Below are 15,784 nucleotides of genomic sequence, written 5' to 3' on the forward strand. Positions count from 1 at the left end.
CGGTGGAAACTGCAACAGGGTTTTTTTTGTTTGTTTGTTTGTTTTGTATTTTTTTTTTTAGAGGACTGGGGAAGAGGGAGTTGAGGAAGAAATAACCCTTACCCTCTTATTCTAGGCTAGGAATGACTTTGCCCATAAGTGTTTGTGTGTCAAGATCCATGGAACTGTAATAATTTAGTACAGAAACGTCATTTTTTCAGGTGTGGGTATGTGTAATTTACATTGCTATATGCTATTAGAACACACAAATTGACAACTGAGACCTTTGCTTTTCTCTGCACACCACCACTGGTACTCTAGCATGGAAATCTGCATCAACATCCACAAAAGATTCTAGGGGGGAAGAAAAAAAGAAAAAGGCATATTAAGTACAGTATTAATAAAAAGGTTTGTGTTTAAGAGGAAACTGATGTAGTTAGTGCAAGGAGTAAAATTAGATTCTGGGTCTATCTCCTCAAATTAGAGATTTGAGGAACTCAAACATGAAAGTCGAAGTCAAGTCTGGTGGGTCAATACTGACAGAAACTGTGTTAATTTAGATTTTTAAAATATGAAGGGGAAAATGTAGTCCAACTATGTAAATGTGCAATGTTTCTAAACTACATCACATTATTGTTGATAGAGGAGGCAGCGGCTTAGCAGTTGCGTTAAACAAAATGCTACAAGGAAAAATTAAAATGAACTTTCAATAGTGTATAGTCATCAATAAGCATACCTGCTTAACATGATTTTCAATGTATTCATCTAGGTTGTTGGTTTTACTGTAGACAGGTTAAGGTCCAGAATAATTTCAGTACTTTTTCAGGTAAGAGATGACATTACAAAAGTGATGGATGAAGTGGTGTAGGCTTATCTCCGTTAAATAAAATGAAACCACCTAAATTCATTTTCTCTAATATCCTATGAAGGCCATTTATCTAAATACTACAGCAGCCTTGCTGACATTATGTAAGACTGCCACTGTCATTATATAAGTCTGCCTTTAATAGGTCGTCTTTATTTGGATCACTCCACATTTCTGTTTTTAAATGTTTCTCCTTTATCAACTTCATATAACCCAATTCTCACACCCAATTCTTCTTTTTGTTGGTCTCTTCTTCATTCTTGTTTTTTCTTTTAAGATAGTGTTCAGTCTCTTGCTTTGATATCACCTCAATTTACTTACTTTTTTGCTTTATATTTATGGGGTCAGCCACTGCTAAAATGGCCAACAAGCTGCATCCACCATGGCATTTTGGGGTTTTAAACTTGCTGACCAGTTCAAAACAGCATTGAAATCAGCCAGTCAAAATTATCAGTATCTATCACTCTACTCTATCTGCTGCCTTGTTAAGCATGTTTTCCACAGCTACAGGAAAAACAGATTAAGAGAGCTATCGTAAGTGAAAATACCTACTTCCTCAGGATGGAGCCATTACATGCTTGCTTTAAAGTGGCAACCAAATACTCTATACACACAAATATAAGTAACTTATTAGTGCAGAACCATTATTTGATGACAATACAGAACAAGCAGAAATTAACTGGAAAGTGCTCCATGGACTATGAAGCAATGAAGGAAACACTTTATTCTTTATCAATTTTAGTACAAGCAACTGGTCAGATAAATGCCTTCTTCTGAGTTCCAATTTCCAACTAGAGTTTACGTTCCAAAGCAGCGGTTACTATTTTATACTCTGGTGTTTGTTAACTTTGTCCTTCCACTCTGGTTCAACAATAAGCAACCTCATTCATCCCCAGGTCTCACTTAACTTCAATGGGAATATTCACAGTGCACAGTTAAGCACATGTTAAGTGTCTGCAAGATCATGGATAAGGATAAGATTATGTCACGGATTCGAGAGAGTGACTTCCAGAGATTGCCATGACATTTTCCTCCTCTGCCCTGGGCCGCGGTTGGAGCTGTGAACTAGGAAGGGGGTCTCTCTGCTCCCAGCTGCTGCTGGCAGCAGCCCACACAGCCCTCGCTCCCACACAGTTCTAGCCGCGATGGCCAGTTGAGGGATCTCCGAGCTTCGGGTTCCTCCAACCGCAAGCAGCAGCTGATGAGGGGAGGGAGGGGACGTGGCAGAGCTCTCAGCTCCTACGGGCAGCAGAGTACTCCACAGCTCTCAGCAGACACGGGGGTCCACTGCCCCAAGCCACAACGGGTGGACCCCAAAGCCCAGAGCTGCATCAGGAGGCAGTGGGACCTCGGAGCTTTGGGTTCCCCCTACCGCCCACGGTGGCTGACAGCAAAGGCCCGGAGCTCCCAGCCATGGCAGGCGGTAGGTGGATCCCGCAGCCTGGAGCCCCCAGTGGCAGACTGCACAGCTATCAGCTGCCGCAGGTGGTGGTGTATGGGTGCGGGGGTGGGACCCTGGATCCCTGAGCCACCAGGGAGGACCATGGAACTCAAAGCCACTGCATGTGGAGGAGTACCCCCCAGCTCTAAGCTGCAGCAGGCGATTGATGAACCCTCCCCCGCCTGCAGCAAGGCTAGGGCTCTCATCTTCCCTCCTCAGCCTTCAGTAATGCCCAGTCAGTCCCCATTTATTATTTTTAGTAAAAGTCACAGACAGGTCATGGCTTCCATGACTTTTTGTGTGTTGCCCATGACCTGTCCATGACTTTTACTAAAAATAACCATGACAAAACCTTAACCTTAATCATGGACCAAGTGAATATAGCAACATAAAAACTCCAACTGTTTGCCCCATATGTGAAGACAAACTGGAATTTAATGTACAAAATGTTCCCTCCTTCAATTAAGTAAACTTAACACCTTTTCTCTTGTACTTGTCCAATTTACTAGTATATAAGAATGAAACTACATATGGAGACAGACTTACATTATTCTGTAAAAATGATTTACGCATTTGATTTGATGCAACTATTTAAAAAAATTTTGCAGTGAGTGAAGGAGTGTGATTTTGAAATGAACTGAAAGCAGTGAACAAATATTTCTTACCACTATTCTTCAGACTTTCTTGTACAAGTAAGAGAACATCTGGTTGAGGCATCTGTGAAATGATACCCAAATGAAGTTTATTATTTAAACTACTGAAACATTTGAAAGACGTGGTTCTACTCTGAAAAGTGACTTCTCACACAAAAGATTGATTCCCTGTATGCACTTAATTTACTACAGATAATAGATAAGAATAAGTTTTTAATGTGTTTTACTCCTGTTAGCATTGTTGAGCCAATTGAGGGAGCGCTGGATTATGTTTCTGCACACACAACAGAATATGTTCTCAAATGCCAATCACTTAAACCTACGCAAGCCCAGTGAAAACAACGGAGGGGCACTTAGAACAGAACTTTTATTACTGGTAAAGAGGAGCAAGAATGAATCAGCTTAGTCTGGTTCTCAGATCCCAAGTTGGGTTTGCAGGGCTAGCAGTTAGAAAGAGATGTGAGTTCAGTTCATAAGAGAAAATGAAATTTGATATTTAAATTATTGAAAGAAACATGGAATCCCACAACAGTTTTCCCCCCTCCCAAAATCATTTTTCATACTAGAACAACACAACAGTTGGAATGCAATATATTTGGGGTTTATAAAATGCCTCTCTAGTTTTGCTCTGATACTTTGGGATGTCTAGACATTTAACAGTAAACTCAGTATTTACTGCAATCATTAAGAAAACTATTAATAACTCAAACAACCAAAAATATTTCTAGTGGATGCTTTTACTTATTTGGGGGAAGGGCAGCATGAAGGGAGAAAAAAGTAACTGTGGCTAGGAACTAATAACTCCTGATCTTTGAAGTAGTGCCATGTGATCTTGTCAGTTGGGGGCGAAGGAAAAAAAAAAAAAAAGAAGTAACTTCAGGTATTATTGTCCCCACCTCTACAAACTGCTATGGCTTTACAATCACATTTTTTCTGTTGAAAAATATTGTTTCTCTCCTGTTGCTGCAAAATCGATTAGGCAGAGGAATGTAAAATTTACTATATACAGACTGATGTCAAATGCATAAAACAAACTGAATAAAATATTTGTCTCCTTTCGTAGTTGAAGTTACGTTAGGTTTACTTGGATCTTGATCTTTCATCTGCAAGAACCTTTGTTAATATTTCATACAGAAGACAACACATCTCACAGTGCAGTTCCCACCTGGTACAGTATTGTCAAGAATAACTGTAAAGCTTTTAAAATTGGAGTTTATTTCTTACCAGATGCACTCCTAGGAGGACAGTACCTTGAGCAGTGGAAGTAAGCCGGGAGATTTTGACCTACCCACTGTTTTAAGACGACTCCCTCTCCGCGCTTTTTAAAAAAAATTAATTTAGGGGTTTATTCAAACACACGACATCTGTTTCCAAAGCAGTGGCAGGTAGAATAAGTGAGAAAGGCTGCTGGCTTTAAGTGTTCTGCACAGGAAGGCAGAAACCTATTTAAATAGCAATTGCTGCTTTCCTGACAGACTCCCAGCATACAGATATGAAAGATCAGAATTTTCAAATCTGTTTGTTTAAAGCTGGCCAGTTCTATCACTACCCAACAGAGGAGTACCTAAAAATACACATAATATATGCAAAGTTGGAGTTTTAATATTTCCATATTTAAAAGACAGAGGAAGATCTTGTGGTTGGTGCAGGGTCACTATGTGACCTAAGGCAAGTCACAACCTCTGTAGCCCAGTTTCCCCATCTGTAAAATAGGTATAAATATCCATATCTGCATCACAGAGTTGCTGGGAGGTAAGGTTTAATTAATTAGTGTTTGTGAAGTGTTTTGAGTTCATTGGATAGAAGATGCTAGTAGCACAGAGTAATGCCACTACTAATAGTACTATTAACAACAGATCAAGACAGTTTTAGTTAAGATACAGTTAATTATGTGTCAACCAAAGAGGAGCTATTTTGGTAAATAAAAAACCCATTATCACACTGCATCTTTGTTATTGCTTGCTTAAATGTTATTGCAAAAGGCAAGTAAGCCAATTTTACACCTATAATAAAAACCTTCTTACTTACATTAGCTGGAAACTGGACATCAATGTTTACGTCAGAAGTTTTGAAACCAAATCCGCTACAGGAAGAACCGTACAGTCTTAGCAAGCAATCTGCAAAGAAAGGAATTTTTTGCATTTACTCAATAAACTTGATCCGAATCAGTGTTGGAGTGCAGTCACTTTGCAATGTGTTGCCAGCAGATCCTAGCCCTAGAGCTGGTGTAGATAGCCATAAGAAGATCACCCCAACTCTGAAGTATCTTTCCGTAGCACAGGTCTGGCCTAATAGTTCCTACACTTTATCTCTACTGCTGGTGAAGGGACTGAGGCCAGACCCACAGGGCATGGCTTGGGCCTCCCTATGTCCTGCTGATTCCCAGTCACGACATAGTCCCTTTGAGGTCAGTGCAGCTGATATAATTTAGAGCAACCTTCAGGCACTACATCACCACACAGGACATGCTGACAAAAACAAATTACATTAGTGGTACAACCTGTCAAAATCTTGTGGAGAAAGATGCCTTTTCTTTTTAGTATATTTGACAATCAAACCAAATGGCAGAGTTATACCTGGCAATTTCTGGTGCAATAAATCTTCCATCGCTGTTTTAATTTTGAGTCTTTGTTCCAAATCCTCATTATTTAAGCCAAACTCTTGCACTACATTTTCAATGGCAACACCAATAGCCTGTATCTGGGAAGGTGTTGGTGGAGGCAGAGTAGTCAGCAGTTGTTCTTCTTGCTTTTCCTTCAAGGACAACCATATTTTAACGTATTTAAATGACTTTCTTCATTTGCTTTAACGAGGTAGGGGCAGGTACACACAATCTACCGCCATAAATACTTCTGTGTGCCTGTTTATATTATGGAGCTAGTAAGCAGGTCTTTAAAACAGTTGATATTTTAGGACATAATTAAGTTTTATAGACACCATGGTAGATATAAACAATCATTGTATATCATCTATCTAGATAAAGAGTTAGCGAGACTTCATTGGGAGACTTCAATAATCTATAAAAATCCATACACCTATATAAAAGGCATAGAAAAATATCCCTTTTTCCTTGTAAGGAGTAGGATTGGATAATAAAGTTCAAGACAAAAGAGAAACCCTGTACATGCCTTTCAATTCCTTTTGTCTTCCGGGGCAAAGGTGGGGAAGAGGGACCAGGTGCAGCAGGAGTTTCTTTCAATAATAATAAAATGTCAAAGTGCAGTTATACTGTTGGTAGTTATAAATATTTGATTATGCTTAAAAATAAATATAAAGCTATTCTTTTAATTATTTATATATATCCCCCTTTCTTACTGGAGTATTCAACAACCTTTCATTTTATCTAGGCTATTTTCAAAATGGCAGTCTTCACTTATATGTGCAAATAAAAACTTAAATTCATTCTTACCAAGTCATTCTAAATCAAGTATATTATAGCTGTAAGAACAGGCCAGTAAATTACACAAGCAGAGAGCAGATATATTTAATTATACTATTACAGAACTCATGGTCAAATAAGGTTAAATTGTTATAGCTTTTTATTAAAATTTTTTTTAAAGATTATGACCTACACAATAATACTGAATTATACATTAAATGAAAGCTCCTTTTAATGATAGATATTACTGATATCTCAAAAACTTAGAGGCAATCCTGAGTTCACGCTATGCTGGAAAAAAGTCTTAAGCTACGTATTTGTTGCTTTTACCAATTTCAATGGAGTAACAGTTTAGAGAACTCTCTATACAACACTAGCAAAATACTAAGCATTGTAAGAACAAGGCAAGACTTCAGGGCTAATATAATTGTATCATCATTAGCAGAATAACAATAGTTTTACAAATCCACGCTTTATATTTGTTTAGGTGTTATTAACTCACCTTTAGGTTTTTCTTGTGCTTCTTCTCTTTAATATGCTTATGAGCAAATGCCACTGACTCAATGAAAGCATCACATAATTTGCAGGTATACTTGGCTGTTGGGTAGTTTCGAGGACGCTAGAATTGAGATAGTTGATTGACTAAGATGCAGAAAGATGTTACCTTCATTTAACACATCTGCTAAAGTCAGTTAGATTGTCCTAGGAAGTCCAAAACTACACCCTCCCTCTTTCCCAATACCAACCTCAGACACAAGCTATTTGACTATTACAGAGAGAGGTGCTGGAAAAATTATAATACTTAATGTAGTCAAAAGCTAAGGTACATGAGTCTTCTGTTTATTTATTTCTAGCCACTGAACACTCATTTTGTTAAAATTATATGGATTTGATCACTAATAACAAACCCTTTAGCTTAATAAAGTGGAATTCTTCAGTAAGAGTGCAAACCTTTGATCTCTCAATTCACAGATTAAAACCATATGTATTAAAATATGAGAATACTGTATATACAAAGACAGTGTTGTTACCTTCTTTAATCTGTAAATGGAGTCACGCTTTAATCGGTCTTCAGCCTGCTGCAACCCTAGTAGTTCCTTCACTGACAGCATCGACTCATCTATAACAGGGCCGTCCATATCATCATCTTGATCATACTCCTCTTTTCTAGTCCTTCTTGATCTCCTTGGTTTCCTATGTTTCTTCATTTCTTATAAAGAGTTATCAGAACAAATACACTGTAAGATCATTTCAAAATACAAATAATAGAATGGAAAGTGAAATTAATGCACTAAATAAGGCAGACAAGATAATCTACTTCTACACAGTTTCCTTTTCTGTCATATGCAAGTCATCTTCTCTGACAACTGCAATATGCCCCCCGCTACCCTCAATTGGTGCATATTCATACTATATCCTAAGGTATGTTTGTTTTGATTCTTACCAACTATTGGAGAATGATGTCTGAAGTATCAACCAACAGTTTGACCCACAAAAAGTCAGTAACACTATTTGGAAATTCTTGTTTGAATCAAGACTGGTTAATATTAATGGTAACAGATTCTACTGTCAGTTTAAGACTCTCATAAATTCTAAGGCATTAAGACACGAGAAGACATACTATCCCCACCCAATTACAGAAACTGGATCAATCAATAAGTGACTACACCTCACTTTAATCTAGGAATTCTGAAACTTCAGCATTCCAGAGTCCCTCAGAACACAAGTGAAGGCTAGCATCACTAAACCTAAATTATACCCAGGCAGTAAGCAGTGCAAGTGTCATATCAGGCAGGTGCAAGAGTCTAGCTGACATACATGATTAAATAAGATCTCCATTTAAGACACAACTGCAGGTTTCCTCCCAAAACTCCCCTTTCCTTACTCCCAAGTGAAGTATAATATCTTGACATGAGGGCTATGGCAACACTATTTGTTTCATACGTAGAAATGAAAGTTTCTTACTGTTATGGTGTCACCCACTGTCCAACTGTACTGGTATATTGGCTAGGATTGTCTTGGGACAATTAAAATAGCAAATTAAAAACAAGACAGTTATCTATTTTAGCTACTCACAAAAAGGAAGCAAAGCCCCTTTTCACCTCAATAAAATAATCCACTTATATCCACTTAATATAGCTATAAGCCTTGCAAAATAGACAAATGATAAATTTTTTATGTTTACAGCTAATCTTGTGGCATAAGTGAGGGTGTAAATATAATACCTATGCTCTGTGTGCAGCTTTGTCAGCATTTCTGCAACAGTAGTTATTGGTCCAAAGTGTACAAATAAAAAACAAGTGATCTTTGGCTCCAGCAGGAATTATTGAGTACAGACCAGACCAGATTTTCAAATGAGAGCCAGGAATACAGCTCACCTCTAAAGGCACTTAAATAAAGTTGCCAGAACAATGGGCTCTTCCAAGTGCTTTTGAAAGTCTTTCTTACTCTGAAATCCTTTCACCAGCATCAGATTTTTTCCTGTATTGATTTTTAGAAGCAAAATCCAACAAGCAGAAAGAGAACTCATGCTCATATTTAGGAAGGTTCCTTTTGGATCCTGAATCTTTCAAGAGACATTGTCAACTTGATATTCCATATTGTACTTTTAAAAACAAAACATTGCTATAAGTAACCCCTAAAACTACAAGGACCTTCAGTCTGCTGCAATACCTAGGAAAGACCAGCCTCTGCTATTTTACTCATCTCTTTACCTTTAAAAAAAAATAAATAAAAATTTTCCACCTCAGCAAATAAATCCAGTGCGCCTGCATCTGCTGTTGATAGCTTTCCTCAAACAGCAGTATAAAAACGCTCATTTCACTTCTGCTAATAGAATTGCTTGAGGAATTAGCTCAATGGCTATGGGTATGTCTACACAGCATTTTGGATGGGGCAGAAGCAAGCCTCCCACTCAACACTGACAAACATGGGCTAGCAGGGGCTCACACTAGTGTTCTAAAAGCTGTGTAAACAGCGCTTTGAAGTTGTGTCTCAGGCTAGAGCTTAGGCTCTGAAACCCATCCCCCTCCCTAGGCTTCAGAGCCTGTAAATTCAGCAGCAGCTTAGTGGCCACCTTTCTTTTCTTTTCCTTCAAGGAAAGGAGCCAGCAGCTTTCTAGCTTCACTCATTCCACTCACCTGGTCAAAATTTCTATTCATTCAGGTCAAGGATGTTTTCAAACACTGGCTCTCAGGGTTCTGAAAAGCAGCCATGAAACTGTTCACAGCCATGTTAGTGTCATTCTTCTATAGTTTAGCAAAGGGACCAACAACAGAGCCCTCTACCTGCATACTCAGGAAGATAATACTGCTCAGTTTACACCACAGGCTAAAAACTTTTTTAAAAGCTTAAAATCCTGCAGAAAGTGCTGGGATAGGGGCCAGAAGACTTTTACACATTGTGTTTCACATACTCCTCAGCAGTTTGAAAATTAACAACAATTCTAAGATTCACCAATGCAAGATTTGTTTTGAAGACTCTCAATATCCAATATGTAAATCAAAACTTGAAAAATCTACCCACCCACATGCCAATAGCAAGTAGGAAATATTACTCGCGAGGGGGGGGGGGGGGTGTCTAAACATCAGTTTCTGCACAATTTTAGAACAACAACATCTTACATTTCTAATCCTTTTGGGAGTCCAACTTTACCACCATGACTGCAGCTTCAATGCTACTGTTCAAAACAGTGGGCAGCAGTGTAACTGACAAGAAAAATGTAAATTTCACACAGCTGCCACTTAGAGGAAGCTATGACCAGAGGCTGCAAGTATAACTGAACACCCAAAAGCAGACGCACACAACCCGCCATTCTTGCAGTAGACCAGAGGCTGAAGTAAGGGTACAGGATTAGAAACCCCACCTACATCTAGCTGCAAGAAGGCTGGACAGAGTATTTTCTTCCTACAAGCAGCAGGCTAGTATGGTGTTCTTCAAATCTATCTGGTGCCTACTAGCCAGAAGCAGACAGTAAACAGAGAATGAGGAAGCGGGGTCTAGAGACAGTGCTCTGCAAGAAGTCCTAGTATGTAAAAGGTAAAGAAGGAAGTCTGATTGGGTTTTTTCCCCATCTTTGACTTAATTGGTCATCCTTTCCAGCCATTTTTTCATACTGACTGTGTAGCTAATAGCAGAAAAACACTGGAGCCCTGCCACAGTCCTACAATTATGCTCTTACAGAACTCTGCCTGCCCATGATAAATATAAATGATCCGATTAATAACATTTGGACATCAAATAAACAACAATGCATAGAATTCTGCTACTCATAATAAGTTAATACTAATTTTTGTGAGTACTGAAATAGTTGTTTATAAAACAATATGCAAAGTGAGTAAAAACTCCTGACATTACTTGGTAGCTATAATATTGGTTGAAACTAACTAAATGGCAGACTAAGTAATTAAACAGAGTATAAAAAAGCAACTCATCCCAGGTCCTCACTATATCATCTTTTCTTTAGTTCTCAAAAAGTGCAACAAGAAAGGTGACACCACCAAATCTCTCAATCTTAGTAGTCTATTCTTTTATCACTTGGTCTGAAATGATTGCTAAATAGATAGAAACTCTTTAATATGATAAGTTGATCTGCCTGTTCCCACTTATCCAGTATATTTAAATTCAATATACTTATTCAGTATTGGCCAAGTACAGGAGGAGATACAAATATAAGCTATGAATTTCCACAAGAGGCTACCAAAAAGCTCAGGGTACATCTACCCTGAAAAAACCACCTTGCGGCAGTAAGTCTCAGAGCCCAGGTCAACTAAATCAGGTGCACACTATGGGGCTAAAAAGAGCAGTGTAGATGTTCCTGGTTGTGCTGGAATCCATGTTCTGAGTTGTACCCCCTTGCCAGGTTTCAGAGCCCATGCTCCAGCCCAAATGGAGCATCTACACTGCTATTTTTAGCCCCATAGCAAGAGCCCGGATCAATTGACTGGGCTCTGAGACCCACTGCTGCAGGGTTTATTTGGCAGTACAGACATACCCTTAGTGCCCTAGATCAAGCTTCAGTCTCAAAATCTGGTTCACTCATTCATTATGGGTCACCACAAATTCAGTGCTGCTTAAACAGCTGCAACGAGGCAAACGTAGCTTCTAGTAAAAGGTAGAGAGAGTGCTTGAGAAGCTACCTGATGGAACATGGGGAGCCATAGATTCTATGGAAGTTTACTGAGTGAAAAGTTGAAGGATGGGGAGATGTAATAAAAAGATAAGGACAACCAAGGGCTGGTCTACGCTGGAAACTCACATCGGCATAGCTTCGTCCCTCAGGAGTGTGAAAAATCAACACCCCTGGGAGACATAGCTATCTGACCTAATCTCTGGTGTAGACAGTACTAGAAGAATTCTGTTGACCTAACTACAGCCTCTCAAAGAGATGAATTAGTCTTATTTACCCCTTCTCATAGGACAAGAAATAGAGGTCACCCAATGAAATTAACAAGCAGCAGGTTTAAAACAAACATAAGGAAGTATTTCTTCCCAAAATGCCCAGTCAACCTGTGGAACTCGTTGTCAGGGGATGTTTACATTATTATATTCTGGATTTAAAAAAAGAATTAGATAAATTCATGGAGTATAGGTCCATCAGTGGCCATTAGCCAAAATGGTCAGGGACACAACCCCATGCTCTGGGTGTCCCTAATACTCTCACTGCCAGATGCTGGGACTGGAGGACATGGGATGGATTACTCTATAATTGCCCTATTCTGGTCATTCCCTCGGAAACATCTGGCACCGGCCACTTATTGGAAGACAGGATCCTAGGCTAGATGGACCATAGGTTTGACCTAGTATAGCCATTCCTATCTTGTCAATCATCTCATTTATATCTTCAGACACAAAATGCTATCATATACCAATTTAACAAAATTCCCCTTTTATCAAGCTATTGTAGTTCTCAGCCATTAGCACTGTGCAATGGCCTTGGAAATCTACACATCAAGGAAGTTTGACTAAAGAGAGAATGTTTAGATATCAGCCATCAGCATGGTTTAACACAACAAAAAAAATACACACTCCCCCTGCTTCTCCCCCTCTCTCCCTCCCAAAAGAGGGAGAAGAATGGAGACAAGTCATTCATTCATTGTTCTTTTTAAAATACTAAATCCTTTCTAAACATGTGGTTCAGTGTCTCACCATCCAGTTTAGTGCTTCTCTACTGAAGGTCAATACATTATGAGGACGCTTTATGCCAATATTGGTGAATATGTCTCTATAACATGGCTCTTATTCTGCTCTCCTTACAGAGGCAAAGTTCCTATTCAAATCAGAATATGCCCCCCTCCATGACTGCTTCCTGTTTTACACAATAATGTAAGGCTTTTATAGTTTTATTTTAAAGTTACAGATTGAAACATGTATAGAAGTTACCTGCATGAGAAGATAACATATTAAGTTAGCTATTTTCCACTTTGTCTTATCCCATTTCCATTTCATTTTTTTTTAGCTAATTTACTGAACAAGTTGCGTGTAAGTTTACCATGTAGTCTTGCAGCAAGTAATGTCAATCACTTGTGCGACTTCTTCAACAATGCCTAAAGATTGGAGAGATTTAAATCAAGTTGTATCTTGGAAAAAAATAGAATATTAAAGTTGCAGACTGGGACATCACACTTGTTGCTATATATTTGACTACCCTTTATATAGTGATTAACTTACCAAACCAACAAGATAGTTTTATAGTATGACCAGTTTATAAAAGACAAACTTTGTATCCTATACCACAACAATATTGCTTAAAATGCTGCCATTGAGTACAGTCAATACTTTGCAAGACAGAAGTGTTATGGAACAGAAATGGTTTTATTTATTTATTTGCATTAACAGTCAACCTTAAAGTTGTACTTTGCAGACATGCACATAAAAAGCAATTTTACTTTAAAAACTATGTAAAAAAAGTGTTAATTACCAGAGTTTCCTTTCTGTGTGTCTGACATTTCTTCATTTAAGTCTTTCTGAAGCTGTCTTCTTACATTTCTGCTTACTCCACCTTCAACCTCATGAAAAGAGTCTTTTCTTGTCCTATTAGGCACAGCAATCCGAACTGTAGATTTGTACTCTCTCCAGCTGTCTGAACTACCACGATGGTCATCGGATATCCACTTCTTAATTTGGTCTTTTTGGATATCATTTATTCTTACCCCTTGGTTGAGACCCGTGTTTTTAAATGAATTTGGGCTATTCAGAATACTATGTGATCCTTTTCTTGGACTGTTTCCATAGTGACCTGGTGTTCCCTTTTTCTTCTGAAAGCCTCTTTCTATTTTGTTACCATGTCCATAATCATCCATGGCTTGGTAGTAGTCCTGTTGTAAAGGGCTCCTCTTCAACTCCTCTTCATCTAAAACTCCCCACTCCTTTTTTCTTTTGGCAAAGCAAGGTTTTGCAGTCTCCCCCATTGTAATTGCTGTTCAATAAAATAATTTGCACCTGGAAATAAATTAAAGGAGGTAGTTTTAGATAATCAATTGTTTAAGAACAGATTAAATAGGAATAAAAACATAATAGGTTCAGGAAACAAGTAACTTGTGGTTTTCCCCAGTACACCACGTCCATTTATCAAGACTAGAGCTGGGCAATTTCTTTTCCCCCCACAAATAGTAAATTTTCCAACAAATGAATTTTTCAGGGCACCAAAACTATTTGCAAATATGGAACATAGTTTTAACCAAAAAAAGATTTTTAAAAAAATGTTTCAACATTTCATTTCAACATTTGTTTTTAATCAAAAGGTTTTTTTCAAACTGGCAGTAAAAACTTGTTTGTATTAACCTATCCACATATTTTTTGTTTCTTTGTTTTTGGTGAGAAAGACTGAAAAAAGTTATTTTTGAAGTAAACAAATTTTTTTTTTTTGGTTCTGCCATCAAATTAAAAAAAAAAAAAAATCAATTATTCAGTCAGCTCGAATCACAACCAATATTTTAAAAAATCCACAAATAAGATCTGTATCACTAAATGTCAAGCATTTGCATTTTCTTTTTACTGTATTTCTATATTCTATATCAAAACAATACTACAGTATTAAATTAATTTGAAATTACAGAAAGCTGTAACTCAGATTTAAGACAACACTTTGAAGGGCTCAACCCCGGCATGAGTAAACAAAACATGTCACCCATTTGAAAACTGTTAGGTTTACATATAGCAGCATACACACAGAGGGAGAAAAGGCCAGATGTGCAAAGGTATTTTGACACCTAAAGAAGCAGACAGGCCCTTTTGAAAAATCCAATGAGCTACCTAAGATTATATCAGACTTGTGGGGTTCAGGCTGCAGGGTTAAAAATTGCAGTGTAGACATTCAGGTTGGAGCTTGAGCTCTGAGACCCTCCGCCCTCATCTACACTGCAATTTTACAGCCCTGCAGGCTGAGCCCAGTGACCAAAGGCAACTGTGGCCATGCCATGGGTCTTTTATTACAATACAGATGTACCCTGAGGGAGCTACGTTCCTAACTGGGAGTTAGATGCCTAACCTCCTGAAATGCTTTCATAAATCCCACTAGACCCTACCTGCATCTTTAAGCACCTAAATACCTTTGTACATCTGGCCCAAAGTCTACAATAAAATAGAAGAGAGAGAGAAAATAAACTTTCTAAAAATAAGAATAGGTTATTTTCAAATGAAGTGATCTAAACCACACAGATGATAGTTCCAGAGGGGTAGTCGTGTTAGTCTGTATACAGCAAAAACAACGAGAGTTCTGTGGCACTTTAAAGACTAACAAATTTAATATTTGTAGGCATAAGCTTTCGAGAGACTTCAACTCTCTTCTTCAGATGCAGTAATACAGAAAATAGGTAACACAGAGGCATCTTATAGATATCCAGGTGCATTGAGAACAATGGGGGAGGTGGAGTCCGGTACTTAAGACCTAATGACTACCATTGAGTAGGAGGTGAGAATGGGTGAGCAAAGTAATTTACTTTCAGTAGTAAGATAGCCACTCCAAGTCTCTGTTTAAACCCGGTTTGAATGTGTTAAGTTTGCAGATCATTTCTGCTTAATTAGAAATGATCTGCAAACTTGACACATTCAAACTGGGTAAATTACTTTGGTCACCCATTCTCACCTCCTACTCAATGGGTCCTCATTAGGTCTTAAGTACTGGACTCCACCTCCCCCATTGTTCTCAATGCACCTGGATATCTATAAGATATAAGATATCTATAAGATGCCTCTGTGTTACCTATTTTCTGTATTACTGCATCTGAAGAAGAGAGCTGAAGTCTCTCGAAAGCATATGCCTACAAATATTAAATTTGTTAGTCTTTAAAGTGCCACAGAACTCTCGTTGTTTTCACACAGATGATGCATGACATAAATTAAGACATAATAAACTAGGTGACTGCCTCGATGGCTAATGCAATACTAAGTCCATGAATTGCTCCAGGCTAATAGCTAAAGACACTTTGATGGGTGTAAAGCTAATTTTCCACATACTTCACAGATTC

The 15,784-nt window shown here is 38.2% G+C and overlaps 1 protein-coding gene across 7 annotated transcripts in view; it reads right to left on the reverse strand.

Moving 5' to 3' along the window:
* Positions 1-15,784, reverse strand: part of TUT7 (terminal uridylyl transferase 7) — a 59,421-nt gene that overhangs the window by 32,998 nt on the left and 10,639 nt on the right. For 5 of the 7 annotated variants that reach the window (XM_067568516.1, XM_067568514.1, XM_067568515.1 and 2 more), the window contains exons 2-8: positions 13,237-13,757; positions 7,349-7,527; positions 6,820-6,936; positions 5,515-5,692; positions 4,967-5,055; positions 2,951-3,002; positions 264-333 (exon numbers count right to left, since the gene is read on the reverse strand). In XM_067568516.1, coding sequence (XP_067424617.1) covers positions 264-333; positions 2,951-3,002; positions 4,967-5,055; positions 5,515-5,692; positions 6,820-6,936; positions 7,349-7,527; positions 13,237-13,726 — 1,175 coding nt within the window. In that variant the 5' untranslated portion in view covers positions 13,727-13,757. Of the gene's footprint in view, positions 1-263; positions 334-2,950; positions 3,003-4,966; positions 5,056-5,514; positions 5,693-6,819; positions 6,937-7,348; positions 7,556-12,807; positions 12,863-13,236; positions 13,758-15,784 lie in introns of those variants that run through there. The other 2 variants (XM_067568519.1, XM_067568520.1) reach the window with 2 other exon arrangements.

This window comes from Emydura macquarii, unplaced genomic scaffold (assembly GCF_026122565.2).
Source record: "Emydura macquarii macquarii isolate MOO-44397 ecotype Brisbane River unplaced genomic scaffold, CSIRO-AGI_Emac_v2 contig_2897, whole genome shotgun sequence".
Classification (NCBI taxonomy): domain Eukaryota; kingdom Metazoa; phylum Chordata; order Testudines; family Chelidae; genus Emydura; species Emydura macquarii.